This window comes from Podarcis vaucheri (genome assembly GCF_965113315.1).
Source record: "Podarcis vaucheri genome assembly, chromosome: 2".
Taxonomy (NCBI): Eukaryota; Metazoa; Chordata; class Lepidosauria; order Squamata; family Lacertidae; genus Podarcis; species Podarcis vaucheri.
This window is the reverse complement of record NC_138760.1, coordinates 40,046,981-40,074,686: the sequence shown is the minus strand read 5'-3', so window position 1 is coordinate 40,074,686 and position 27,706 is coordinate 40,046,981. Positions and strand designations below refer to the sequence as shown.

The 27,706-nt window shown below is 44.7% G+C and overlaps 1 protein-coding gene and 1 long non-coding RNA gene across 5 annotated transcripts in view; one reads left to right on the top strand and one right to left on the bottom strand.

The window, feature by feature from the left end:
* Positions 1-5,476: 5,476 nt before the first annotated feature.
* LOC309522033 lies at positions 5,477-9,924 on the bottom strand. The gene is made up of 3 exons (XR_014214815.1): positions 9,755-9,924; positions 8,111-8,158; positions 5,477-6,435 (listed from the first exon to the last, which is right to left on the bottom strand). It is a non-coding gene; the product is annotated as an uncharacterized lncRNA (long non-coding RNA).
* A 4,110-nt stretch (positions 9,925-14,034) lies between these two features.
* RNF157 (ring finger protein 157) overlaps positions 14,035-27,706 on the top strand; it is a 75,592-nt gene continuing 61,920 nt past the window's right edge. For 2 of the 4 annotated variants that reach the window (XM_082203840.1, XM_082203839.1), the window contains exon 1: positions 14,035-15,380. In XM_082203840.1, the coding sequence (XP_082059966.1) occupies positions 15,293-15,380 (88 nt within the window). In that variant the 5' untranslated portion in view covers positions 14,035-15,292. Of the gene's footprint in view, positions 15,381-15,476; positions 15,781-27,706 lie in introns of those variants that run through there. The other 2 variants (XM_082203837.1, XM_082203838.1) reach the window with 2 other exon arrangements.

Sequence of the window (27,706 nt, the reverse complement as noted above, 5' to 3'; positions counted from 1 at the left end):
ATCTTATGGTCAGTTTATAAATCAAATCAATCAATCAATCAAACCTGCCTCTGGCACCACCTGAATTAGAGGGAGAGCCTCCTTTGCTGTTGTTTTTAGAAGGGTACAGGGAGCTGTGGCTGAAATGTGTGTGTGTGTGTGTGTATGTCAGGGGCTTGTGGATAAAGGCCTCCCATACCCATCTGAGCAGTGGTTTCAAACTGCATGCTTTGATCTTCATAACACGTTATCTTCTTCATGACCTCAACATGGAACTAGGGCTTTGCAATGATAGTAATTAACTGTGAGTTGTTGTTTTCCTAATTGCATGTGTTTTTGTGTAAATGTGTTTTTATCATATTTTTACCTATGCTTATGTTACGTTATAAGCCTCTTGGAGACCTTTTGGGGGTGGTATAATAATAACAACAACAACAATAATAATAATTTCAATTATACCCTGCCCATTTGGCTGGGTTGCCCCAGCCACTCTGGGCAGCTTCCAACACATATAGAAACACAATAACACATCAAACATTAATAGTAACAATCTGGTCCAATGCAAAAAAAAAATCACAATAACTTTTAAAATAAACAACCTATATAAAATAAAGCAATATTCAATAATCCCTTAAGGGCGAGCAACAAATTATTGTTGGATGAAAAGGCCTTCTTGCAAAATTTGAAAATGCAATGTTGATAATAAATATTGTGGAAGAAAATAATAATAATAAGAGCAGTTCTTTCTCGTTTGTTCAGACCTCTCTTGCCCAAGTATACCAGTTTCTCTCACCCATTCTGCCCCCCTCCCCCAGGGGGTCCCATGTCAGTATCATATTTAATGGCCTGGATGTAACTCTTGCCATCCTGATGGCTGAAATCAGAGCTGCCAGCATTCTTTTCTGCCAGAGCTCCTGTGTGTATCCTCTGACGGAAGAAAACCAACAAGTGTCATCTGTTCCCGCAAGGAGGCACAGCGACAGAAATATGCAGCACTGCGTAAGAGTACTGCCAAGAAAACTGACAGCAGCAATCACAACCATCACTTGTCTTCATGGTTTTTTGAGTGGGTGGGGTGGATAGAAGTGAAACATTACACATGTCTCTCTTTCAGTGCAAGGGAACATCCACTGCTTTCTAACCCACTAAAATTCAGGGAATGATTTACAAAGCTCCCCAAGCCCTTCCGTAGTGGCCATCCCCTCTCAACTGAAATTAGCAAGGGGCTGATAACAATTCGGATTGGACTTCTCTTTGCCTTTTAAATTCCCCACCATCTGGCTCCCCCTGCTGGCAAAACGTTTAAATGCAACGAATAGCTCTTCGCAGCGCTGTATGTATTCTGCAATTGGCAACAGGAGACTGTGGAAATAAATAAGGCTTCTGGGAAATTGTCCACTTCTGGGCCTTGTGAGCACAATGAGGTACACACCCCAGGCAGCTGGTTTTACATGTCAGAAAGGGCAGCAAATTATTAGCTATTTAAGTTGTTATTATTGTGCCTTTCCTCTCCCAAGGAGAGGCAATTGTTGGATTTCCTGCCAAAATAATGCGGCCAGTCTTAAGTGTTTTGTTTTTTTCCATTTTTATTCAGCCAGGGCAGGATGGCCTTTACTGTTCTGCCTCAGGCAGCAAGTGTCTCAGGTAGGTCATAATGCTAACAGCTGCCTGTATTTCAAAACACGGATGGCAAGAAGAAGAAGAAGAAGAAGAAGAAGAAGAAGAAGAAGAAGAGTAGTAGTAGTAGTAGTAGTTTGGATTTGATATCCCACTTTATCACTACCGAAGGAGTCTCAAAGCAGCTAACATTCTCCTTTCCCTTCCTCCCCCACAACAAACACTCTGTGAGGTGAGTGGGGCTGAGAGACTTCAGAGAAGTGTGACTGGCCCAAGGTCACCCAGCAGCTGCATGTGGAGGAGCAGAGATGCGAACCCGGTTCCCCAGATTACGAGACTACCGCTCTTAACTACTACACCACACTGGCTCTCAATGCAGCTTAGCCAGCAGGGAATGGAATTATCAGTATGTTCGTTGTGTAGCTCTTTCTGCCCCCATACACCCACTTGGCAACTGCCTTAAAGCAAGTCTGGTCACACCAGGGACTGAACCTTCTGCGTGCTCTACCATGATGCTACTGACCCATCCTCAATGAAAATGTCTGAAAGCGTTGCCTTGAAGTTAGCTTCTACTTCCCAGTTTGAACTAGGAGCACAGCAAGCTGTCTCACACCAAGTCAAAGCACTGCCAGTTACCATGCAATATGTGTGTGTGTGTGTGTGTGTAAACAGAGTAAGTGCTAAATAAACCTGGAGGCTTGAAGCTCTGTGACTGATAGCACTGGCACAAGGTGAGCGGAAAGGGATACTGACTTGCCTGTGCCAACAGATGTTACCCGAGTGCCACTCAGTTACTTCCCTGGTCTTTTGTTTGTTTTTGTAAAATGGATGTTGCCGCAGCGGACTTGTTACTGTTAGAAAAGTGGCATCGTTTGCAGGCAAGGTGCTTTGCAAAGCAGAAGAGTCCAGGTCCCTTCCCTGACTCCTGTTCAATGCAGGGAAAACAACTAAGGGAGGGGAGGCAGGGATAAAACAGGGAAGCAATATGGGGTTCTTTCAAGTGCACATGCTTACAGGACGGCAGAGCTTGAAGATTGGAGGAGTTGAGCTGAAAGATGAATGGGGAAAGTGGACTTGAAGGAAGAGGGATCATCACACAGGTGACCTGGAAAGCAGTGGAGTGATTTGGCGTTTGGGGCTCAGTCGCTTCCTCCTCCCTTGTATTCAGATTGCAGTCTTGGGCAGACCATTCGTATCCACCTAGCCCAGCACAGCTGCTTCCAAAAGTGGTCAGTCAAGTGCTTCTGGGAAGCTTGGAGGCAGGACATAATGAAGGCAACAGCCATCTCATCAACAGCAGCTGGTATTCAGCGGGGTTGCTTAATAGGAAGGCTTGCGGGTAGATGGAGATGATCTAGTAGGCTTAGCCTGGTAGGTGTGATCTGTAAAATTCCCACTTCTTGGGGGTGCTAGCTTCCTCTGGAAAATTTTGAGGTGGAGCTGGCACAATAATTTTTTTAAAAAATAATTTTATTATTTATACCCTGCCCATATGGCTGGGTTTCTCCAGCGTCTTTACTACTTCCAAATTCAAATAATCCAGTCTACAAAATCCTGTGCATGGCCTGTATTTGAGTAGAATTGCAGAGCTATGAAAATTATGCTGTGCTATGGCTTTGTTTGACCTAAGAGAGAAAACAGCAATTGGGCTCCTGATTTTGCATTTATTGTAAAAACAAAAAAAAAACAAAAACAAAAAAACAAACCTGGTAGGATCTTCTCTTGCAGTATTATTGTCATTTTGCACCACTCCACTGCAGTATGGCAGCATAAAATACTCTGCTGCAGCTGCAGCAACAGCAAGTGCACCGTAAAACACTGGCGCTGTACATAATGGCTTGCGCTTTATGGATATTTGCAAGCATAACATTGAATTATTGCCTGCTCCAGAAGGGTTCTGCAGCCTGTTTCATGATGTTATAACAGACTCTAACCAAAGTGACTGGCTTTGTTACTCCCTCAATTCACCATTTTGCATTTAGCTGGGGATTTTATCAACTAGCCGTGTTCCCAGATGATACGACGAGATATATTCTGCCCACCTCAGTGTTTCAGAATAAATTATGCAGAATGTTGTATTCGATTTGCGTAATTTATTCTGATTGCGGTTTGCAAAATTTGCAAGCACAACCGGGAGCGGTGGTAGGAGGGAGTGTGAAAGGCACAGCCTGCAGTTAAAGAACTAAGATTTACCAGGAGAAAATCTCTGCATAGGCTGCACTCCTACACAGTTAGGTACACTGATGCCTATTGATTTGCAGTAGTCTGAGACACACCAACAGAGCAGTCCTTGCCTGTCTGCTCAGAAGGAACTCCACTGAGCTCAGTGGGACCTACACCCAGGAAAATGTGTATGGGATTGGAGGCTAAGGCTGCACAGGATTCAGGTACTCAAGAGAATTACTAGATTTTTGGCACACCCACTTTTTATTTCTAAAGTACACCGCTTGTACTTTTCCACATTTTCACCCTATGCGAACTAGAAAATTGGTTTCGAAAACTGACTGAACACTGCCATAGTTAAACCCTACCCTGCCCTGACTGAACACTGCCATTGTTAAACCCTATCTGGAGTCACTGGATGCCACAGAAAACAGAACCAGTGTACCTACAATAATTGCACAGAAGGAGGATGTTGACAGGTGCAGGTTGCCGTGTCGGAAAGCCGTATGTTTGCATGTGTACTGAAATGTTCTCTTTTGCCATTTTAGTGTGCAGTTACATTGCATCATTTCACCTTACTCTGAGACTATAGCAGACTCTAGGCTATAAATGCAGCAGCTGCGACCTCTTGAGCGGCCATTTAATACTTATAAGGCTGCCTGGAAAAGGATGTAATTTTGTTTTCTCTTGTGGGGAAACTCCCTGCCCTTCCTCTCCCCCAAGCTGTTTGAAGTTCCATGTGCACAGTCCTCCACACCAGGTAATATAAGGATGGGAAGTTCTGAGATGCTCAAAATTCACCAGACATTTCTGTTGCAAAATGCAAGGAAATAGTACTGTGTGCCTTGAGGCTGAGCAGCTCAGCCGTCAGCCAGCCCCTAAGCTTTGTATATCCAAACAGGCCCATGGAGCTTTCTGCATAGATATCAGGTTTCCCACTGAATGTTTAGCACTGCCCAAAGAGTAAGTGTGTGTTTATATCACTGAATTTCTTATTTAGGCTTGCAGGGGAGGATTGGCGAGGAGGGAGGAGCTGGGTTGGGCGGGGAGGAAGAAATACACATCAGTAATGCTGTCAGCATAAATCTATATATGTCTATTCAAAAGTAAGTCCCACTGAGTTCAATAGGGGTCTCTCTCAGGCCACTGTGTATAAGACTGCACCCTGAATAAATAAATGCAGGAATAAAAATGATCAGCTGGTATTATTATCAGGAAGCCTGTTCCCTGCCTGTGTTTTTTCCTTCTTCATAGCCCCGACTTCTGATTATCTTTTAAAAAAACCAACCAAGTTGTATTTATTGTTTTCTTCAAAATATTTTTTCTTGTCTCCTTAGGTGATCTTTCGTTGCTTAGAATCCTACTGCCTCTGTTAGCAAAATGAATTAGAGTATCTACATCTTTTTTGACATACTGCAAAGGTGTTACTAAGGCTGCAGTCCTAAGACCATTTACCTGGAAGTAAGCCCCATTAATTCAGCCCGACTTACTCCAAGTAGACGTGTTTACAACTGCGCTGTAAGGCCCAGTATGAATCTAGCAGGCATGGGGTAGAGAGATTGCTGCCCCCTTTACAACCCTTGATATGAAGACAAGCAGAATTTAACCTCACACTAATGAAGCAGTGCTGATGTGAAGAGCTGGGGTGTGTGTGTGTGTGTGTGTGTGTTTGTGTGTAAGTGCTGTGAAATGCACTGGAAAACACACAACTCTGCAAGCTTAGGTGGTAACATCAACACACCCTTAAACTGTCAATTAAAGAATACAATGCAACTCAAAAGGCTTGCATGCCTAACCTTTATCAAAGATGTTGAACTAATAAAATATATCATGCTGAATATTTTGTGTTTCTGTGAGCTTTGCCAGTGCACCTTACAGCACCATTCTTTGCATGTTTATAACTTGGAGGCAAGTCCCACTGAATTACTCCCAGGTAAACGTGCTTAGCATTCTAGCCTCAAGCTAGTATAGCTGAGATATTCAAATTGTGCTACAAGCTTGTCTCTAAACTACATTACAACTGATTCTCTGTTTAAGCCAACTCTGCAAGGCTTGGGCATCATCTGTTCCCAGCTTGGCAGCACAGGATGCAACAGACACAAATTCTTAAATGTTTTTAATGTGCAATTCCTGTTTCTTTTAGGCAGCATCTGTTGCTTGCTGAGCGCTCACAGCAAGGAAAATGAGAAAAAAATGGTTGCTGAAGGATTTGATATATTTCAAACATTTGAATCCCATTTTGTTCCAGAGCTGTTTGAGTAACTTTTGTTGTGTGCTTGAATCCATGTAGACAGATTAATTTTTTTTAAAGGGAGCATCATTAATTGTATAGCTTTGGGTGCTAGTTTAAGAAACCTTTGTGGAGCTGCTGGATATAATTGCATTTAGCACTAGTATGAAGTGTTCCAGTGCTGCCTGGGAAATAGAAGGGGGGAAAGAGAAAATTGTACTTTTTAAATGGATAATGTAATTTGTGAGTTGTAGGGCCCTCCAAACATTGATGAAGACTGCTGCCTCCATACTGGGAGACTTTATGCCAAGTTTGGCTATGGTATCTTGAGCAACAGCCGGACCAATGCCAAATAACAGCCAGTCTTTTGGTTTGCCATCTTGATTCAAAATGGCTGGTGGTCAAATGTTGATGAAGAGCAATTATATCACAAGAGGCAGCTGTACCTATACAGAACAGACAAAACAAACAAACCTTTCCAAACTATATAGTAGATCCTACTTGGAACGTGCTTTACTACCTCATACAGGTATACGATGTGTGTACATTACCATTTTGAAATGTAGCTATATTGTACCTTTTCTCAATCTGAATTGAAACTAGTTTGGGGTGGGAATGCATCAATATGCAGTATTGATTTTGGGAATTATGGGACTAGAGTTACCTAAGCAATACAAAAATTTATTTATGTATGCGACCGCTGCAGCTCAAGTGATTTTCGCACAAAGATGGAAAGAAGAAAACGTCCCGACCAAAGAAGAATGGCAACAGAAATCATTAGAATACTCAGAAATGGCAAATCTTACTGGAAGAATAAGAAGCCAAGACGATAAACTTTTAAATACAGAATGGAAACCAGTTATTTGCAACATTATTGTAAACAAGTTAAGACATTAACAGGATTGCAGCAAAAACATGCAGTAACAGAAAACCTATAATGACTATTTGGGATACATAACAAATAGGGTTAACTTGGAAATGCAGTAAAAAGTAGAATAGATATAAGAAACGGTAGAAAGGGGGGGAATGAAAATATGATGTGTGGAATAATTTAAATTTATGCTTTGTGTTTGTTGTAAACTGAAACGTATAATTTTTTTAATGCACTATTTCATTAAAAATGACAGGACACAATATAGATATGGATTGTGGCAAATATGTGTACACTGTTTCCCAAACCAGAGGACAGTGCATGCAGAGTAAACAGGAATGTGCATACAGCCTTCGAATTCAGGGGGTGTTTCAGACCACATGCGGCGATTCCTCAGATGCACCCATGTTTGGTCAACTCAATGGCTTTGGACTGTTTATTTATTTGAGCCGCTCTTTGCCTGCTCTTCATTAACATAAAACCAGAACAGGTTCCAACATGGAGAACACATAATACCTACTCAACCATGAAAACAATCTAAAATCTCATTTTAAAATATCACAACAAATCAAAAAGTGCCAGAAGTGCTTAAATTGGTATACATCCTCAGGCTGTGTGAAAATTTGCCCACCAAATTGTCCATCATAACTGTGGGTGGTGAAATTGAAAAAATTACTGAATATTCTCTGGTGTGCAAGTGAAATTCTCCAACAGCTTGGGGATGGCTAAAAAATATCTGTCGGTTTCTCTCTCTCTCTCTCTCTCTCTCTCTCTCTCTCTCTCTCTCTCTCTCTCTGTGTGTGTGTGTGTGTGTGTGATTCTCAAAATGGTATGGCTCAGTTAATACAGAATAAAATTATCTTATAAATTCATACTAGTGGACCAAGGAAGGAATAGGCTAGGAGTAGAAGACTAGAAGTAGGGACCAAACCCCTTCCTCCTTTCAACAATATTAACATATTGTTATGTAGTAATTTAAAACTACACTGTAGTATGTACAGTGCTTTTTTCTGGGTAGACACAGGGGTATGTATACCCCTAAACATTTTGTGAATCTAAGTTTGGCCTCATTGAGGGGCAGTATTTCAATACGAGTAGGAAAATGAGAGTAGCTAAACATTTTTTAAATATAGGAAAAAAGCACTGAGTATGTAGTAATTTAGGTTACTGTTATGTAGTAATTTAAAACTGGCTCCACAGCTGCACCACTTTGTTAGGGGGGGGAGAATGAGGGAAGGAATTTCACTTACTTTTAAAGAGCGGATTAGTTTGAAATTCTCCAACAGTTTGGCAAGAGCCTGAAAAAGAAAAAGAATTTAGTAACTTGCCAGAAATTTATGTTCTGAGGTTTTTCAACCCATCCCTTGGTGATAAAGGTTCAAATTGTTTTACTCAAAAAAAGATAATACTGTTTGGCCTGTACTGATAAAATTACTATAGTAGCTATGAGGTATAAATAAATGATAATGTCACCATTTGGCACACTTGGACGGCTGTCAGGAACACATTGCTCTGACAGAGCCCACTATTTTCCTAACCTGATGCTTTGGGTAGTTGGGTCTAGTTACGATTAAAATTCCCCACAGTGCATTCAATGCAGTATTATTCTGGGTTATAGTAATGAATTTAAATGGCAGTTCTCAAGCACCTGCTGCCAACCTATTTGCCCACTTGAGAGGAAGGTGCCAGCCAGAGGAGTAATTTCATGAAGACATCAGACCTAGGGCTTGAGGTCAATGAGGCTTGCTCTCAGCCAGGTATATTGAACTGCAGCCTGGATCCAGTGGCATAGCGTGGGTTGTCAGCACCCGGGGCAAGGCAAGTAATTTGCGCCCCCTAACCCGTGGATTTGCGCCCCCTAACCCTAACCCCCAGATGTTGCGCCCGGTGCGGCCGGGCCCCCCCCCCTGCACCCCCCACGCTACGCCACTGCCTGGATCTACCTTATTATAGGCTCGCTTCTGAAACAAATAATCTCATATACATTGGTTTCAGTAGGATTATACCTGCTAGTAAAGTTCAGGAACTGCATAAGACTGTTAGCGTTGTTAAGAGACCGATTTCTTCAAAGAATGACAAAAGCTCAACCTTCTTCCACGGATATTTTAAGGTGGTGAGGGAGAGACTATTGTAGTTCTTTCAATGAGGCCTCACTAACTGGCAAAACGATGTGAAAACCGAAACAGCTAGCTCCATTTTTAGAAAAAGATCAGAGAAGCTAAAACATCTCTCTTTGTTCCCATTTTTCCTTTGAACGTGCTAGGTATATGGCTGAATTCTACCTTTGGTTTAAAGTGTGAACATAATCCAGCCACCACCCTGAACTGCACTTGCTCCTTTAAAGTTAAGCTACATTGATGATGATGATAATGATGATGATGATGATAATTTATTTGTACCCCACCCATCTGGCTGGGTTTCCCCAGCCACTCTGGCCGGCTACCAACAAAGATTAAAAATACATTAAAATGTCACACATTAAAAACTTCCCTAGGGTTTTACTTTGGAGTAAAGATCAGCTGCAAAGCAAATCTGTATCCACAAATCATTTCCATTCAGGGATAGCTTTACTTCCAGATTTAAAAATCAGCTTAAAAATCAACCAGAGAGAAATTACTTTGATTCATTGTGAAAGCTAAGCAAGTCTCAGCAGGGTGAGGATAGGGGGCTGGGAGACCTGCTACCTAGCAGCTCCCACCGTACACTGCTCTGAACTTCCTGAACAAAGGACAGGATTGAAGTATAATAATAAAAAATGAACACCTTATGATGATGTTACCCCTGAGAATGCTGCACTTGCTGTGACAAGTAGAGTCTATCTACCCTTCCTGGCATTATGCTGCTCTAGTCTGTCTGCTAGGCTTCCTAAATGGCCAGATTAAAAACAAACAAACCTCAAACCCAGCTTGTCCTGTCTTGTCCCTTGTGGTTTAGTTAGCAGCAGCTTAAATGGGTAGCAGTTGTGAGACATGGCTAGAGAAGTCGCACAGTTAAGGCTGCCATTTTTTTTCTTCCTTTCAAGGTTATTGGGCTTCTCCAAAAGCAGGAATGTTTTATATTTGTTATGTACAGTGGTGCCTCGCAAGACAAAAAGAATCCATTCCGCGAGTCTCTTCGTCTTGCGGTTTTTTCGTCTTGCGAAGCAAACCCATTAGCGGCTTAGCGCTATTAGCGCTTAGCGGGCTTAGCGGATCAGCTGATAAGCGGTTTAGCGGCTTAGCGGATCAGCTGATAAGCGGCTTAGCGGATCAGCTGATAAGCGGCTTAGCGGCTTGGGAAAAAGGGGGGGAAGGAAAAAAACCCGCAGGAACTCGCAAGACATTTTTTTAAAATAAATTTTTTATTGGTTTTTCAAAGTTTTTATACAAACAAACAAACAAACAAACAAACACACACACACACACAAACAAACATGTATAATTTCATATCCCTTTTTCTTAAACCTTACTTCGCCGACTTCCCCATACCTCCCCTTTCTACATCCCAATTTCCAAAATTATTTCGGCAAATCCTAACACTTAGTTTAGTCAAATTTCCCCATTATTCTTTTCTTTTACTTAATCTTTAACAGCTGTAGTCACCTTTTTCCCATTAAAACCTCGACATTTTAGCATTCATTAATTTTACAATGTTTCTTAAGATAAACTTTAAATTTCTTCCAATCTTCTTCCACCGTCTCTTTCCCCTGATCACGGATTCTGCCAGTCATTTCAGCCAGTCCCATATAGTCTATCACCTTCATCTGCCATTCTTCCAAAGTGGGTAGATCTTGGGTCTTCCAATGCTTTGCAATCGGAACTCGCAAGACATTTTCGTCTTGCGAAGCAAGCCTATAGGAAATTCGTTTTGCGAAGCACCTCCAAAACGGAAAACCCTTTCGTCTAGCGGGTTTTCTGTCTTGCGAGGCATTTGTCTTGCGGGGCACCACTGTACAGTGGTGCCTCGCAAGACGAAAAGAATCCGTTCTGTGATTCTCTTCGTCTAGCGGTTTTTTCGTCTTGCGAAGCAAGCCCATTGACGGATTAGCGGATTAGTGCTATTAGCGGCTTATCGGATCAGCTGATAAGCGGTTTAGCGGCTTAGAAAAAGGGGGGAGGGGAAAAACCCGCAGGAACTCGCAAGACATTTTCGTCTTGCGAAGCAAGCCCATAGGAGATTCGTTTTGCGAAGCACCTCCAAAACGGAAAACTCTTTCGTCTAGCGAGTTTTCCGTCTTGCGAGGCATTCGTCTTGCGGGGCACCACTGTACTAAGCTTGGATCCTAATACAATAGGCAAGTAGGGTCCTAGAACGCAACAACTGATTGGCTTGCAGGAGAAGACCAATCAGGCTCCAGGAGGAAGTTAATCAGCCTATTAGGCTGGTAGGATTGCAGAATGCAACAACTGATTGGCCTGCAGGAAAAGACCAATCAGGCTCCAGGAGGGAAGCAGAATCAGCCAATCAGACGGGACTCATTGTGTAAATAATGTATATAAAAGCCTGAGGTTTGGGGGGGGGGGCAACTCAATCACTGTTTTATAAGCTGCAATAAAGAGCATGAAATCACTACAGGACTCCCGAGTATATTTCAGTATTCAGCTATACTCATACCAAGTAGTTCCAAATTATTTATCAAATGACATTGAAATCTGATGGATTATCATTGCTGAGTTGCCCAGAGGATGGGTGTTAAATAGAGTGACTAAAATGTTACTTATTAATCTTTTTATGGTGTGTGGTGCAGGGGAGGGACTTATTGGCACACAACTGTAGAAGCTATTAAGGAAGGGCTGCTAACAGTGTTTGAACTGGCACAAAGGTAGAAATTTTATTCATTTCTTTTTAACAATTTATGTACTGTTTAACACCATAGTTATGAACGCAAGAGCCTGCTGGATCAGGCCAATAGCCCATCTAGTCCAGCATCCTGGTCTCATAGCGGCCAGCCAGATGCCACCCGGCTCCAGTTCATTCTCAACCAAACCTTGATATAGATATGAACTGTGGAAAGGCTTTCTGCCTCCACTTCAGTGTTTCTTTGTGGTTACACACCATTCTAAGCATTCCTGTTGATGGAATATTTATTTGACTTCTATTCATTCGTGACATCTTTTTTTGTTTGTGAATTAAGAAACAATTGATAGTGTTTCATAAATATTGCCAGTACATTATTAGCCCAAGTGTTGCCTTTTGTTGATCAGTCAATATCAGAAAAGGCACCCACTCATGGTATAATGGAATCAGCATGGTGGCACGAAAGGTTTGTTATCGCTGCGGTTTATGAAATACAGTGTTTGTCATACGAATGCAACTTTACAGCAGGCAGAAATTCAACAGGTGAATGGTTTGAGACATAGTAATATAAATAAAGCACACAAAGTGTATACGAATGTCATGCATACATTTAAAGGCACAGGAAGCCTTTCTTTGAAAGAAGGTAACAACTCTAAGGCAACAGAAGAGTCCTGATTGCCCATCTTAGCCTTCTAATTCCAGCACGTTCTTATCCCAATCGAGATATGGGCATGCTCTTTTATTTGTGTGCTGATTCGGGCACACTGACTTTGTGCAGGCTCAAGGGGAAAGGGAGCAATCCCAGGGTGTCCCCATTTCTTGAGTCTGGCTTGCCACCCTGCTGATAAAAAGTCTGGCCAGATTACGGTAAATGTTGGCCACCTTACACCGCACTCTTAAGTACACATAAAAGGATGTGGGTGGCACTGTGGTCTAAACCACTGAGCCTCTTAGGCTTGCTGATCAGAAAGTTGGCGGTTCAGGGTGAGCTCCCGTTGCTCTGTCCCAGCTTTTGCCAACCTAGCTGTTCGAAAGCAAAGCAGGGCAAGTAGATAAATAGGTACCTCTGTGGCAGGAAGGTAAACGGTGTTTCCGTGCGCTCTGGCACTCGTCATAGTCCTCCAGCGGTTTAGTCATGCTGGCCACATGACCCATAAAGCTGTCTGCAGACAAACGCCGGCTCCCTCGGCCTGAAAGCGAGATGAGCGCAGCAGCCAGCCCCATAGTCACCTTTGACTGGACTTAATTGTCCAGGGGTCCTCTACCTTTTACCTTTACCTTAAGAATACATACTAGAAAGCAAGTCCAAATGAAATAAAGTGTGCCTTTCTGGGCGAGTATGCGTTGGCGTCTGCGGCTTAGAGTGAAACAACCACCCAATCCCAAGCAAGCTTGCTTAAAATGCAAGCCCCATTGGACCAAGTCTAGGATTTCCCCTCAACAGGACGACGAGGAAGTCCCCAAAATTCAGCAGGGCTAGCTTACCCTTCTGCAGTAAGCATATTATTATCATAATTCAATTTATTACCCCGCTTTCAACAGCAGGTCCCAGGGTGGGTTACGATTTAAACCTCAAATTTAAAAGCAGTTAAAAACATATTGGACTCACAGGAATAGGGAGGGGCCCTGAAAACATGCATCCCAGGTGTCAAAGGTATAAAGAGGTGCATCTTCTGCATTCTTTGAAAGCTGAAGCAGACAGATGCCCCTCTGTGGGGAGGGAATTCCACAACTTAGGGGGCTGCCACAGAAAAGGCCCTCACCTGTGCCACCCTCCCCCAGTGTTTCTGAGGGACGTGGAGCTACCAACTCCCCTCCTCCCATGCTGAGCTTAGCACTGGGGAGGGTCTGTAGGGAAGGAGATGGTCTTTCAGAAATAGGGTGGAGTGTGGGGTGCGCTTAATGTCATTTGGGCCTTTACAGACCCTCCATGTGTCTCAGTTTCCTAGAGACAGTCCTGGATTTACAGAAGCCATCCCGATTTCTTATTTGATCCCAGAATGCCCCGCTTTTCCACCAGAGAAATGTTGGAGGGTCTGGAATTATGCGGCCTCCTCACCCAAGGAGATAAGTTAACTATACAACCTTTAGAAGACATTTGAAGGCAGCAGTTTTTTAGTGTTTAATGTTTTATTATGCTTTTATATATGCTGGAAGCTGCCCAGAATGGCTGGGGCAACTCAGTCAGTTGGGTGTGGGGCATAGGTGTCAACCTTCCCTTTTTTTGCGGGAAATTCCCTTATTCCAGCACCGTTTCCTGCTGCATTCCCAGATTGTTAGATAGCCCGTAGACTCTTCCCGGGACAGGTGAGGCCGCTGATCCCTTATTTTCAAATCTGAAAGTTGACAGCTATGGTGTGGGGTATAAAACAACAACAACAACAACAACAACAGAATAGGATGCTGCTGTTTTCATTGAGGAAATGTTAGAGGACAACTTGAATTGGGCCCAGAAACGAGCTGGCAGCCTATGATTCGGAAATAGTGTATGTATGTAAGACATTTAAGTAAATTTTCTCACAGCGCCACCGCCGGACTTCTTTTAAGAGTAAACAAGGCTAGATGGGCTCCAGCTGTAGGCTGGAGGGGCCCGGGCCTGCAGCCTCGCGGCCCACCGCTCCTAGGCAAGAGTGGCGCATCTTGGAAAACAAATTTGCAAAGTTGAAGCAGAAAAAGATGGGAGGCAGGCAAGCAGGCGGGTGTTCGCACCCTCGCGAAACTTTTCCCTTCCCTTGCAGCAGGCCGGCCTGTGGTGACTCTAGGAAGCACCGCCTTTTATTCCAGCGAATCGTCCCCCAGCTCCTACCAAGGTGAACTTGGGCAGCTGGCCGGCGGCGGAGTCCACACGGCCACCAGCACCGCGGTCGCTGCTGCTGCTGCTGCTGCCGCTGCCGCCGCCGCCCTCGCCCTCCCTTCCCTTCCCTCCATCGGGCCATGTGCCAGGGAGCTGCTGGGGCCGCGAGAGGAGGCGCCCCTGGCTGCTTAGCAGGCGGCCTCCATTGGCTGGAGAGCAGGGCTGCCGCTCACGTTAAGGCGGCGCCCAGCTCCTTTGCAAAGCTGCCTCCGCCGCTGCTGCTGCAATTGCAGGGAGAGGAGAGATGAGATGCTGCTGCTGCCGCCGAGGTTGCCTTCTGCACTCGCAGCAGCGGCCGCAGCCCAGAGCTTGAGCTATGTGCATGATGATGCATGCAGCGCCGGCTTCTTCCCGCCCCATCCCAGCTGCACTGCTCTATAAGGGATTCCCGTTAGCCCAGCTCGCCTAAACGGTCCCCAGGTTGATTCACTCCTTTCGCTGGAGGGGAAGGGCGACGGAGGAGGAGAGGGGGCGGCAAGGAGGGAATGGGGGTGGAAAAGATGGGGGGAATGGCTGCCTCTGTCCCCTGCTCGGTAGCAGCAGCAGCAGCAGCAGGCACCGCCACCCCCCTGGGGGCAGCAGCAGGCAAGTCAATGCGGCAGCTTCTCCAGTGAGGGACCAGCAGCGCAGTTGCAGGAGGCAGCGGCTGACCTGAGTGCTTGCGCGCGTGTCTCCTTGCTGCCTTTCCGCGCCTCTCGTCTCGCTGTGCAAAGGTGCGAGCTCGGGAGGCGTCTCTCTCCAGCCCCCAACCCCCCACCGCCTCCTCCCCGGATGCCCTCTAATACTGTACTACGTCTCAAGCATGGGAGCGCTAACCAGCCGGCAGAACGCAGGAGTGGAAGAGGTGGACATCCCGTCTAATTCCATCTACAGATATCCTCCTAAATCCGGTAAGGCTTAGCCGGGATGGGAGGAGGAGCAGCAGCAGCGGGGAGAGGCGAGGAGGGGAAGAGATCGGGGAACTAGCAGTGTGACGAAGCAAGGGCTGGACAGTTGAACTCCGGGGGGAGGTCGCTGGATTTCGGCTTTGCACAAGCTGCCTGGGACGGGGGTGAAAAGCAGGGCTTACCTTTTACCGCACTGAAGCTGCTTCTTGGGGGGGGGGGGGCGGCGCAGCCAACGAGTTTTCGGAGAGTTTTGGTGTCAGTCGAAGAAGGTCTCCCCTGCAAGTAGCTCGAGAAGGTTTGGCGGCCGAGAATGCGGGTTTCTTTCGCCTGGGTCGACCTCCTCTAAAGCGCTCCCAGTGGCATCTGAATTGAGATAGCAACATTCATGGCATCATGCTTGTTGGTAAAGAACCTTTTAAAAATACTAAGAATTCTGTGGTGTTGTTGTTTTTTAAAAAAGCCGAGCCCAAATCCAATGAAGGATTGCAATTCCTTTTGGCTAGCTGTTCTATCTGCCTTTACTTGAGCAAAAAATCCTTATTCTGGTCCTGAATCGAGTTTTTTCAGCAGAGGAAAGTATTCCCCCTAAAATATCTGTGCCCTATGCCACCCCTTGGAATGTGGTTTTCGTACTTGGTACCTGTATTGACATTTTCACATGCTTGTTTATATTCTAATTGCTGTTTGGAAATATCCCATCCATCCTGCTGTTTTTACGCTGTTGCTCATGATGGAATGTTTTCCAGTATTGATGGGACAGGGATACTGGGTTACCGAAGCCACACATGTAGCATTAGGTGGGATGAAATCAAAGTACGCTACTGTACTTTTCTCACTCTCCTACATATAGGTGTAGAACTTCATATTCTGCTTGTAAGTTTCCTCCCTTTTTTAAAAAAGGAAGCTAGAGGTAATGGTAGCTAGGAGAGACAGGATAAAATTTATCTTGCATGGAATGTGTAGGGTAGCTGCTTTTTTCTTGACACTGTTCCTGTGCCTTTAACAGTAGTCTGGCATGCAGAAATTATGACAGGTTAATTTCCATTTTTTTAAAAAAAGGTTTTCCTGCTCCATTTTTTGTCAGGCAGCTATGCAAAGGAAGGTAAAGGTAAAGGTAAAGGTACCCCTGCCCTTACGGGCCAGTCTTGACAGACTCTGGGGTTTGTGCGCCCATCTCACATTTATTGGCCGGGGGCCAGCGCTGTCCGGAGACACTTCCGGGTCACGTGGCCAGCGTGACAACGCTGCTCTGGCGAGCCAGAGCCGCACACGGAACGCCGTTTACCTTCCCGCTGGTAAGCGGTACCTATTTATCTACTTGCCCCCGGGGGTGCTTTCGAACTGCTAGGTTGGCAGGCGCTGGGACCGAGCAGCGGGAGCGCACCCCGCCGCGGGGATTCGAACTGCCGACCTTTCGATCGGCAAGCCCTAGGCGCTGAGGCTTTAGCCCACAGCGCCACCCGCGTCCCCCGCAAAGGAAGGTACTTAGGAGCTATTGTGCATAAGAGAGGATTTGAGCAGGTACAGTGGTGCCTCGCAAGACAAATGCCTTGCAAGACGAAAGAGTTTTTCATTTTTTTAGTTGCTTCGCAAGACGAATATCCCTATGGGCTTGCTTCGCAAGACGAAAACGTCTTGCAAGTTTGTTTCCTTTTTCTTAAAACCGTTAATACCCAGGGTGCCCAGGGAAACCGTGCTTCGCAAGACGAAAAAACTCGCAGAACGAATTAATTTCATCTTGCGAGGCACCACTGTAGTATTAGCCACACAGGAGTTGGGAAAACATGTAAGTGCCAAATATTCTTCATCCTGCCTTTTAAAGGTGTATACTCTTTGCGTCTGATCATTCTGGTTCTGGGGTCCCCAGTGTACGCGCCAAGGCTCCTCTGCCCTCTCTTCCTGTTGGCTTTTTTGTTGCATTGGGTTGGGTGGAGGGGCTTGCCTGTTTGAATGGGTGCTGCCTTCTTTCTTCTAGCTCATTTGTTTTGGGGTGAGTGTAAATACCTTGCCTGCTCAGGGGCGTTCTGAGCATCACCAGCTCTTCCTTGTGTTAAATGGGTATATATTTTTTTAAAAAGCCTGTGAGCCTCAAAAGGTTGTGGACCCTTACTGTAGTTAATTACACAGGAGAATGCTTTGCAAAAATGGGAGCAAAACTGTACTGGCATCCTGATAACTTGTAGTAGTTGCATTGAGACACTACGCTACACAAACTGATAGTTTCATTTCTTATTCAGTTATCAGCATTCTGAATGCAATCCTGTGCACACTTAGAAACCCATCCCGTGGACCTCAGTGGGACCTAACATTTGAGTAAAACTTGCATAGGGTAGCCTTTGCTTGATTACTTAAGATTAACTCCAGTTTCAGTCATTGGGGCCTGCATCTGAATACAGTGGTACCTCAGGTTACATATGCTTCAGGTTACAGACTCCACTAACCCAGAAATAGTACCTCGGGTTAAGAACTTTGCTTCAGGGTGAGAACAGAAATCGAGCTCCGGCGGCACAGCAGCAGCGGGAGGCCCCATTAGCTAAAGTGGTACCTCAGGTTATGAACAGTTTCAGGTTAAGAACGGACCTCCGGAACGAATTAAATATTTAACCCGAGGTACCACTGTACATGTGCTTTAGAATGAAGGTGCCAGGATATCTTACTAATTATAAATGAAGGGTGTGGTCTTTTTTAGCTGCTTTGCCTATTTATTGCTGGAATTTTTAGAAAGGGAGCTGTGTATTTTTACTAATATTAGTGTAGCACATCAGGTTCCCTTGAAGTCATGTTTCTATTAATTATTTTTAATTGTGTGTTTTGAAGATTTAACTCCCATTGGGACAGTGCAATTCAAAACAAAAGGGGTTTGGTGCCCTCAGATACTCAGAAGGGCGCCTATCTAACCCTTTTGTTTCTAGTCCCTAGTGAGCAATCTTTGGAGTCTAGGTGATTCCAGAGTTCTTGTTGAAGCTCTGCACTAAGTATATTGTTAGGAACGAGTAGTGACTGTGTATGACAGTACCAGGGGGCTGGGACTGGTGCAGAGGCCAGGGGACATGCCTAAAGAAGATGCGATCTATTGAGGTCTCATCATAACTGCTTCTTGCTTAAGCCCCACATTGTCTTACTTTCTTGAGTTCACTTGTCAAGGTCTGGGTAATAGTTGCTTTCATTTATCATTTCTCAGTTTAGCTGACATCCAAGACCTCATATGGAGTGCATGTTTACAGAAGTTGTGACCTTAGCTTTCACAATAGTTTCTCTTGGTGCTACAAACATGCCTGACTTACTTTTGAGTAAACATTCATAGTAGGGTTGTGTTGTGAGGCCTACTATGTTAAATAGGGCTTACTCCCATGTAAGCTTCTACAGAATTGCAGGTTTAGTTTGAATTTGTATGCACACTTAACCGGAAGTAAGCTACATTCATTGTGGCAGGATTTACTTCCAAGTCAACATGTCTAGGATTGGGTTGTATGACCTGAGCTTTCTGTCTGTTTCCTTGATCCTAGCTGTCATTTAATAGCTGCTGAAAATATCAAAAGCTGCCTTATATTGAGTCAGACCATTGGTCCAGCTAACTCAGTACAGTGGTACCTTGGGTTACAAACACTTCGGGTTACAGACTCCGCTAACCTGGAAGTAGTACCTCGGGTTAAGAACTTTACCTCAGGATGAGAACAGAAATTGTGCGGTGGCAGCAGTAGGCCCCATTAGCTACAGTGGTTTTTCATGAAGGGTTTTTAACCACTGCTCACTTCAGGGTTTATCAGGACCATTTATCTTCCGTTCGAGTAACACAGAAGTTTGAAGTCCTTTGTTTTATTTAATTTTCAAATCACAACTTTATGACCTTTTAAAAAGAGGGGGGGGCGTAAGGTTGTGTTTACGCTTGAAAATGATTTGTTTGGCAGTGGAGATTGTTAACAATAGGTGGTAATTTTGTTAAGCAGCTAGTTATCAAGTTAAGGTAAAAGAAAATGGGTCCTTAATGATGTCTCCATTGCCCAAATTACTTGCTGATTACCAGCAAGGACCTTTGCAGAGTCATTGTTAATATAAACTCGGTTTCTGTATTGAGAATACATGCCTGGCTTTTTCAGTAGGCAGAGCAGCTGGATTCGGTTTGCTAAAACATCTGCCTGGCTGTTGGCATTTAGCAACTTTTCTTCCACCAATTGGGACAGAAGGTGTTTTCTGAAAGATTCATAAGCATAAACAGATGATGCCTGCCTTTCCTTTAAGAATTTTTTTTAAAAAAATGGCCACACATTGGTATGGTGCCCTTTCTGTGGAGTTATGCCTTGTCCTTGATGGGCTGAGTGCGGTGGGAATGGCCTTTCCGTTTGGGCCATCAGTCTCTTTAACGGCTGCTGGTCGTTTTCTTATTTGTGACTAGTTTATTTTTTTATAACAGAAAGCTTTTCAGCAGCAGCTACCTCTTGAAAGAAAGAGCCTTTGGTGTGGGGAGAGTCATTCGGACGCATGAATAAGCATGCCAAGTGAACAGATCAGCAGTGTGCTTGGTGCTGTATAAAACACAGGTTGCACACAGTTCCTGCCCAGAAGCTGTGTCTGCGATAGGTTAATAACACATCAACCAAGAACACATGAGCCTTTACACCAGGGGAGTGTGGCTCTCCAGGCCTGCTTACCTGGCCCTTGGGACACTCCTGGGACTACACCCCCTCCAACCTGCGTCCTTCTCTGGCCCTGATCCACACCCTCCTAGAATGTTTTTGGATGCTGGAAGGCACCCTTGAATTGTGATAGTGCCTCATGCTTGTCTGGATGAAGGATGGAGAGGTATGTATGTATTGTGGTGATAGTGGTGGGTATCACAGAATCGTAGAGTTGGAAAGGACCACAAGGGTCATCTAGTCCAACCCCCTGCAATGCAGGAATCTTTTGCCCAACATGGGGCTCGAACCCGCGACCTTGAAATTAAGAGTCTCATGCTCTGTCGACTGAGCTAGGTAGAAACCTTTGCATTCTGCATGTCTGCAATGTAGCCTACTGTGCAAAGATCTCAGCCTTGGCCCCTGTCCACTTCTTTTGCCTATGGCCCTGCCCACTTTTTCCTCTAGCACCACCCCTCACCCCCATCAAGGCTGCCCTCTAGGTAACGCAGCCCTCAAGCTAAAAAAGGTTTCACACCTCTGCCCAGGCTGTGCGCTAAATCAAGTAAGATGCTTCGGGTGCCAAAGGGAGAGTGGGGATGGACTGCTACCTACCATTACCCACAGTCCTCTCCCGTCTAGTCTGACTGTGAAGCCACAAGGGTGAGGTTTATTTAGGGAGCATTGTTTTAAAGGAAGATGTTTTTAATTTACTCTACAGGGTGGGACACTGCCAGTGAGGTGCTGAGCATGGGGTGCGCTGATGGCTGGCTGTGCCTAACTCCCCACAGGATGTGGGCTTGTTGGCAGAGGAGGGTTTAATCTCCCTAGGTGAGAGGTGGGGAGAAGGCGTCTGTATTGCCTCAGGTGGGAATGAGTGGTGTTTTTCTCCCTGCTTCCGTTTTATTGCGTGGACCTATTTTTCTCTGCATGATTATAGGTTGGTTAAACATTTGGGTGTTTTATTGAGGTCAGAATTGAGCGGCTGAAGTGATGTGTGTATAAGGAAAGTGTGCTCGTTGGGGGGCGGTTCTGTTTTTTAGAATGTGTATGTGAATGATTTTGGTGATTACGTGTGCGTTTGTAATATTTATGATACTTTCATGATACATAATGAAATTATTTTTGTAACTATTTATTTTGATTTGTGTATGTTTTGCTTTGGTGGCTCTTTTACTTCTTTTGTACATCGTTCAGAGAGCTATTGATTGATTGTGTTCCTTAAAGTGTGGATTTGTTTATTAGTAGTACAGTATTGGTTTATATTTAAATGTGGAGTTTGCCTTACATTTCCCCCCCTATTGATTCATTTTTGCTGGGAAACATTTTGTTGAAATATGCTACGGCAAACTAAGAGGACGCACTGCATATTTCTTACCTCAGAGCAGAATAATGTTATGAGGTACCATAAAGTAATTTGTGCTAGTAAATGAAGATCAAGAGAAAGAAGTAGAAGCATCTAAGGTTAAAAACTTTGTTCATACTTGACTCTTACCTTATATGCCTTTTTGGTTTTTTTACTTTAAACATTTTAAACATGGCAACCTCCAGTATTTAATTGAGAAATTCTGACCCAGGGTTCTAAGCACACTTCTCTGCACTTCCCAAAATCCACCAAGATTGGTGGTGGTGTCAAAAAGAGAAAGTGAATAGATAGAGCATTGGGGTATATCAGCTAGGCATCTTCCAGATCTCATCTATCAGCAAGGAAGGGTACAGATTGGCTGAGAAGGTGGTCATGCATGCAAATGAAAGAGAACAGGGTGGCAACAGTTACTTTTGCCCTCCCCTTTGTGGCATACAGTCTCCCTCCACCCCCCAGTGTCCACCAAGGGTCATTTAGTCCAACCCCCTGCAATGCAGGAATCTCAACTAAATAGTACATAGCAGATGGTCATTCAACCTCTGCCTAAAAACCTCCAAGGAAGGAGAGTCCACCACCTCTTGTGGGAGTCTGTTCCACTGTAGAAAAGCTCCTACTGTCAGAAAGTTCTTCCTGATGTTTAGTCAGAATTTCCTTTCTTGTAACTTGAATCCATTGGTTTGGGTCCTAGCTTCTAGAGCAGGAGAAAACAAGCTTGATCCATCCTCCATGTGACATCCCTTTAGATATTTGAAGATGGCTATCATATCTTATAACAGTTTCCTCTTTACTTTACTATACTAGGCGCAAAAATACTCAAATCCCTCAACTGTTCATCTTAAGTCTTGGTTTCCAGACCACTGATCATCTTTGGTTGCCCTCCTCTGCACACATTCCAGCTTGTCAATATCCTTCTTAAATTGTGGTGCCCAGAACTTGATGCAGTACTCCAGGTGTGGTCTGACCAAGGCAGAATAGAGTAGTACTGTTACTTCCCTTGATCAGGACACTAGACTTCTGTTGATGCAGCTTAGGTGGTGAGAGGGAGGGGTTCTTAACTCCTTTCCACATTTGCTGTTTCCACTGCTGTAAATCGACCAAAGTGCTTTCTCGTTTAGGAGAGACTTGTCTCTCCTGCGTCACCTCTTTGCTTCCACTGGAAATGTTTCCCCTTCATTTAAAGGAGCTGTTAGGCTGCCATGACGCTCACACTGCCTCTAAATATGAAAATTCAGTTAGCTATCATGGTGCAATGGTCGGTATCTGTCTGTAGGGGAACTGCTGTTTTTAAGTAGTTGTTGCTAAATATGGTCAACTATGTTAAGTGGGGGGACGCGGGTGGTGCAGTGGGTTAAACCACAGAGCCTAGGCCTTGCCAATCAGAAGGTTGGTGGTTCGAATCCCCGTGATGGGGTGAGCTCCCGTTGCTCAGTTCCTGCTCCTGCCAACCTAGCAGTTCGAAAGCACGTCAAAGTGCAAGTAGATAAATATGGTAGGTACCGCTCTGGCAGGAAGGTAAACGGTGTTTCCGTGTCTGCTCTGGTTTGCCAGAAGCGGCTTAGTCATGCTGGCCACATGACCCGGAAGCTGTACGCCGGCTCCCTCGGCCAGTAAAGCGAGATGAGCGCTGCAACCCCAGAGTCTGTTCCCTTTACCTATGTTAAGTGGGAAGAAATTAAAGGAAGAAATAGACTGCAATTTATTGGTGGCACTTGTTAGGGTGGCAGACAGGATGGCATCAGAGTAAGGAGAGTCTAGTGAATATTATAATTTTATTTGGCTGCTTGGACAGCAGCGCTTTCTGTCACGGCACTAGAACATTGAGCATCTCTGTTCAGTCAGTGGCCTCCTGCTTAACCATGTCCTCTCTGCCAGAGCAACAGTGGACATTGTCATTCATACTCGTAGGGAGGGCACACACAGGGGAGAGAAGAGTGTGACAAAGGGTGGGGGAACCCCCAAGAGAGCCTGTCCAACTGTAACACAACAGCCCTGCAGTGCTGTCAGTGGGTCCTGTTCTCTGGTAGTTGCTGCCACCACCCTCTCACTTATTCTTGCAGCCTAGATGGAAGAGGACCTGGGATGCACCAAAGCAGTAACTTTTTTTAAAGGCTCCAAACCATTGCACCCAGCACTCCTCAGTCCAACCTGCTCACAAACTGCTGGGGGAAAGCAGGGCTAGATTCCAGCTGCCTTATCCTAGTCCAAGACCAAAGCAACTAGCTTGTTTCCCTGGCCAAAAATATGGTCATCTTGTGGCAAGTGATTACTGGCTGTAATGAGTGCTATATGGATCTGCGCGACCACAATATGAGTCTCCTTGCTACTATTCCATGTTTTTGATAGTTGCTGGCAAGGCTAATGGAGATACACAAACTACTCCTGGGACGGTGGTGATTTTACATTTCTTTCCTGCCCTTGCTCCAAAAGGTAGCAAATAACAAAGCAGCAAAACAATGCATCTGCAAATAAAATATAAGCACTTGAACTTCAGGAATATCTAAAAAGATTAAAATCATCTGAGAATTGTCGCGTATCCTCACAGCTTATAATGTCAAGGCTGCAAGGAATACGGTCTTTCAGCCATCAAATGCCTTGGTGAACAGAGATGTTTTAAAATTCCTCCTGAATGTTAATGATGGGGACAGAAGCAGCTCACCCGGGGGGAGGGGAGCATTCCACATATGGGGTGCCACCCCTGAAAAGGCCCTATCGTGCCAACTGTTCTGCCTTCAGCTGTATATAGCAGTGTTGCATAGGCATAATGCCAACGTTTTGGAAGTTAGACTTTTTGTATAGTTGGAGGGGGACAGTCCTGACGACCCGAGTCAGCCCTGTGTAGTAAAGTGACTGGCGGGGTCTTTCTTGAATATATTTTTTTAAAAAAAGAAGGATCCAGAGTTCTAGCAGCACCACACAAAATCTGATCAGAGGGAAATTTTAAAGACTATCGATTTCAACCTTGCTGCTCTGTTGCAGCTTCAGTTCACTGACTGAGGTTTGGATATGGGTAGTTCTTGACAGATGGCGTGCTCTATAGATACCTGGTCAGTTCTTTCAACATGAAATAGGGTTGTATATTTTCTGCAGAGTAGGTTTGGGTAAAAATGGCAGAAATTTTACGAGTGAGAAGAAAAAGTGGTAGGTGGACTTGACGGTAATTAAATCTCAGCCCAGGACTGAAAATGACTTGTGTGGAATACCTATTGGCTGTATGCGTTCAGAAATTGTAAACGGGCTTGAATTTATAGTAATGCAATAGATTTCTCAAGAGATACGTTTTTCCCCTACTCCATTTTGCAGTGGCGCCCATGGAAGGAGGCAGTCAGCTACTTCTGGTAAATGCATAGGCTTATTCTGTCGCAGCAGATGAGCTGTTTACTGTGGAGAAAAGGAAGTGCTGCTTTGATTTAGTGACCATTCATACTAAATACTTCTTCAAATAAGCCTCCAGATACATGGAGCTTCCTGCTGTGATTTTCCTGTGCTGCGGTTTTTTTCCTGGAAATTCCCAAACCACACTCCTGGCCTTGCTGGTTCCTTTATGAAACGTAGGAGCCCTTTTTTGGCCCCATGTGCAGGAAAATAGGGAGGGGGGATACTGATAATCTGATCAGGAGGTGGAACAGTTTGAAGGTATGGCAGGATTCAGGTGGGAAAAGACACTTTGACTCTCTGTTTAAATATGATTATATTGCCCACTTCTGTGTGTCAGTGTGGCAGAGGAGAAAGTGTGAGGATTAAGAGAAACACACCCTTCCATAAGGTTCCTTATAATAATCTAGCCTTGAGTGCTGTACAGTACTTACTGTTCAATGGAAGCCTAACCCCTCAACCTGAAAACGTTTCAGTGGTTCCCAAACCTTTTCCATTTGAAAATTGTTGAGGGTCTAGGAGGTGGACCATTTAATGATATTTCTTTAGCGATCGTAGTGTGCAGTGCTAGATGCTGCGTGGTTTTAAACTTCATTTAGGGTGAGTCCTTTAAAAGAGGCCCCGTGGATACAGAGTACACATGTTCCATGGGGCCTCTTTTAAAAGACTCGCCCTGTATATTGCAGTTTATTGTACTGAAATTTTAATTCCATAGAATTCAAGCTATAATACAATAAAATGCAATATAATAAAAGAACACAATAAAAGCTCGTATGAATATTTAATGCAATGAATGTGCCATCTTCATACAGATCCACACACACACACACACACACACACACACTGCAGACTACCTGAATGTGGCCTGCAGACCAGATTTTGGAACCCCTTGGCGTGAATGATTCACAAGCCTGTGTGCAGCTTTTTATTTCTAACCAATTTAATACAATTGACATAACCAAGTGGTAAAACTCTTCCTGGATTAGGCCATTTCAGGCTCTAGTGGTTTGGACCTGGGTGGGGTTTTGTATGTTTAAATGTGCCCTTACGGGAGGAAACCCACTTGTAAACTAGAGTATTGGAGAGACGGTTTAGAGGAGGTGTTTAAAAGAAAGAAAGCATTTAAGCATGCATCGAAATAGAAAAATATACATAGTAAGAATTATGCCGACCAATCAAACCATTACAATATAATGCTCACTGTATTGTGAACACATAAGATGAAGAGTAGGGAACCTTTGGTCTGCCAGATATTGCTGAACTACGATTCCCATCAAGCCTGGCAGCAAGCATGGCCAATGGGCCAGGGATGGTGGGAGCTGTAGTCCAGCAACATCTGGAGAGCCAGCGGTTTCCCACACCTGCATTAGGCGCATCATTGCTTTACACTATTTAGCACATTTCATTTCCCCCTTTCCAATGTGAGGCTCCAGATTTGGGCTGGCTTAGCTTCAGTAAAACGGCTGTATCACTTCTCCCTTAGAATAAGGGAATGTGCATGATCTGGTACTCTTTTATGTGGCTATAAATCATGAATATGAATGGAAACTCGCTTGTGTTAAACCGAGACCTGGCTTATTAGAACCTCAAGCATATTGTGAAATACCTATTAATTTCCTTACAATAACGCTTGAGGAATATTTTAGTTAAAACACCTATTACAATATATCATAAACTAATTCCGGCTGAAGCAGAAATTGCTGACCTTGTCTAGGCCTTCCAGGTTTTTCATTAAATCTGGTTAGTTAACTAGATCATGTCCAGCAGAGGTTTCACATTAGATGGACCATTGGGCCTGGCTGACCAGGGCTGTTCTGTTCCATGCACAGGTAAACAAATCTCCAAACTGAGAAACAGACAAGACATTTCCCCCCTAACCCCACCCCCAAAGTTGCATCATACGTGTCTTCTTCAGCTTCTCTAGATATTATCCAGTAAGACCGGTCAAGAGCAGTAAGGGGCTCATGGGAAAGGAGGATTTCTGCACTTAAGTGGATTATCTGAACTGCAAGCAGCACAAGGGCTGTCTGTTTCCCTTGCTGATGTACAAATGGCTCCAGGATAAATCTTGCCTACTGCTCACAAGCCCTTCCCTTTCTGTAAGCATCTGTATAAAACGTTTCTATCTTAAATTAAAAACAAAACAAAACAATAAACCAGGGCAAAAGTAGGCAGCTAATTAGCCTGCTGTTCTATCCAGGGCACAGCTGAGATTTTTTTCCTAGGCTTTCCACCTTCTGGGCCTTCAACACGATGTTAAACCCACAAAACAAGCGTCATTGGGACATAGCTGTCAACTTACAGATTTGAAAATAAGGGACCAGCAGCCTTGAAAATAAAGGACCAGCAGCCAAAATAAGGGATTTTAGTCAACCAGCTGAAATACGAAGTTAAAAGGGACCAGATAATTTTGGAGAGCAGCGCCGGTTTTTAGCCCTTCGTTTCCAGAGGTTTCTGTTCAAGACACCAGCCGATGAAACACTGCAATTAAATAAGTACAAGCAGCAACCACTTTTCGCGCAAAGCAAAGTCCAAGCTACAAAGATGCTGCTGCAGTTCTGTATCTTTTCTCTCGTGCTCCATCTGCAGCTCTCAATTCCATCAGGTGGGGCGGGAGGAAGGGGGGGATAGCGCCCGAAGTAAACCGACAGATCAGACCATCTATGCTAGTCTACCACTAGAAATCTATGGGAGAAGCGCTTGCGGTCCTTCCCTTGTAGCCCTTGGAACACCTGCCCACGCCGCCTCCTCCTCTCTCTGAAATGCTTTCTCTATGGTTGCCCTCACTCTCCTCTCAAGGCTCCTCAGCAATTCATAGGCCGTGCCAGGCTGCCCATCTCATTCGGGTCCTTCGGTGGCACAGCCGCAGTACAGCCTAGCAGGAGTGGCGGTGAAGGGCAGAGGGGAGGCCCCAGGCAGAGACGCTCAGTTTGGCGGCGCGAGGCGGATGGTGGCAGAAGGGCCCGAGGCTCCCGCCA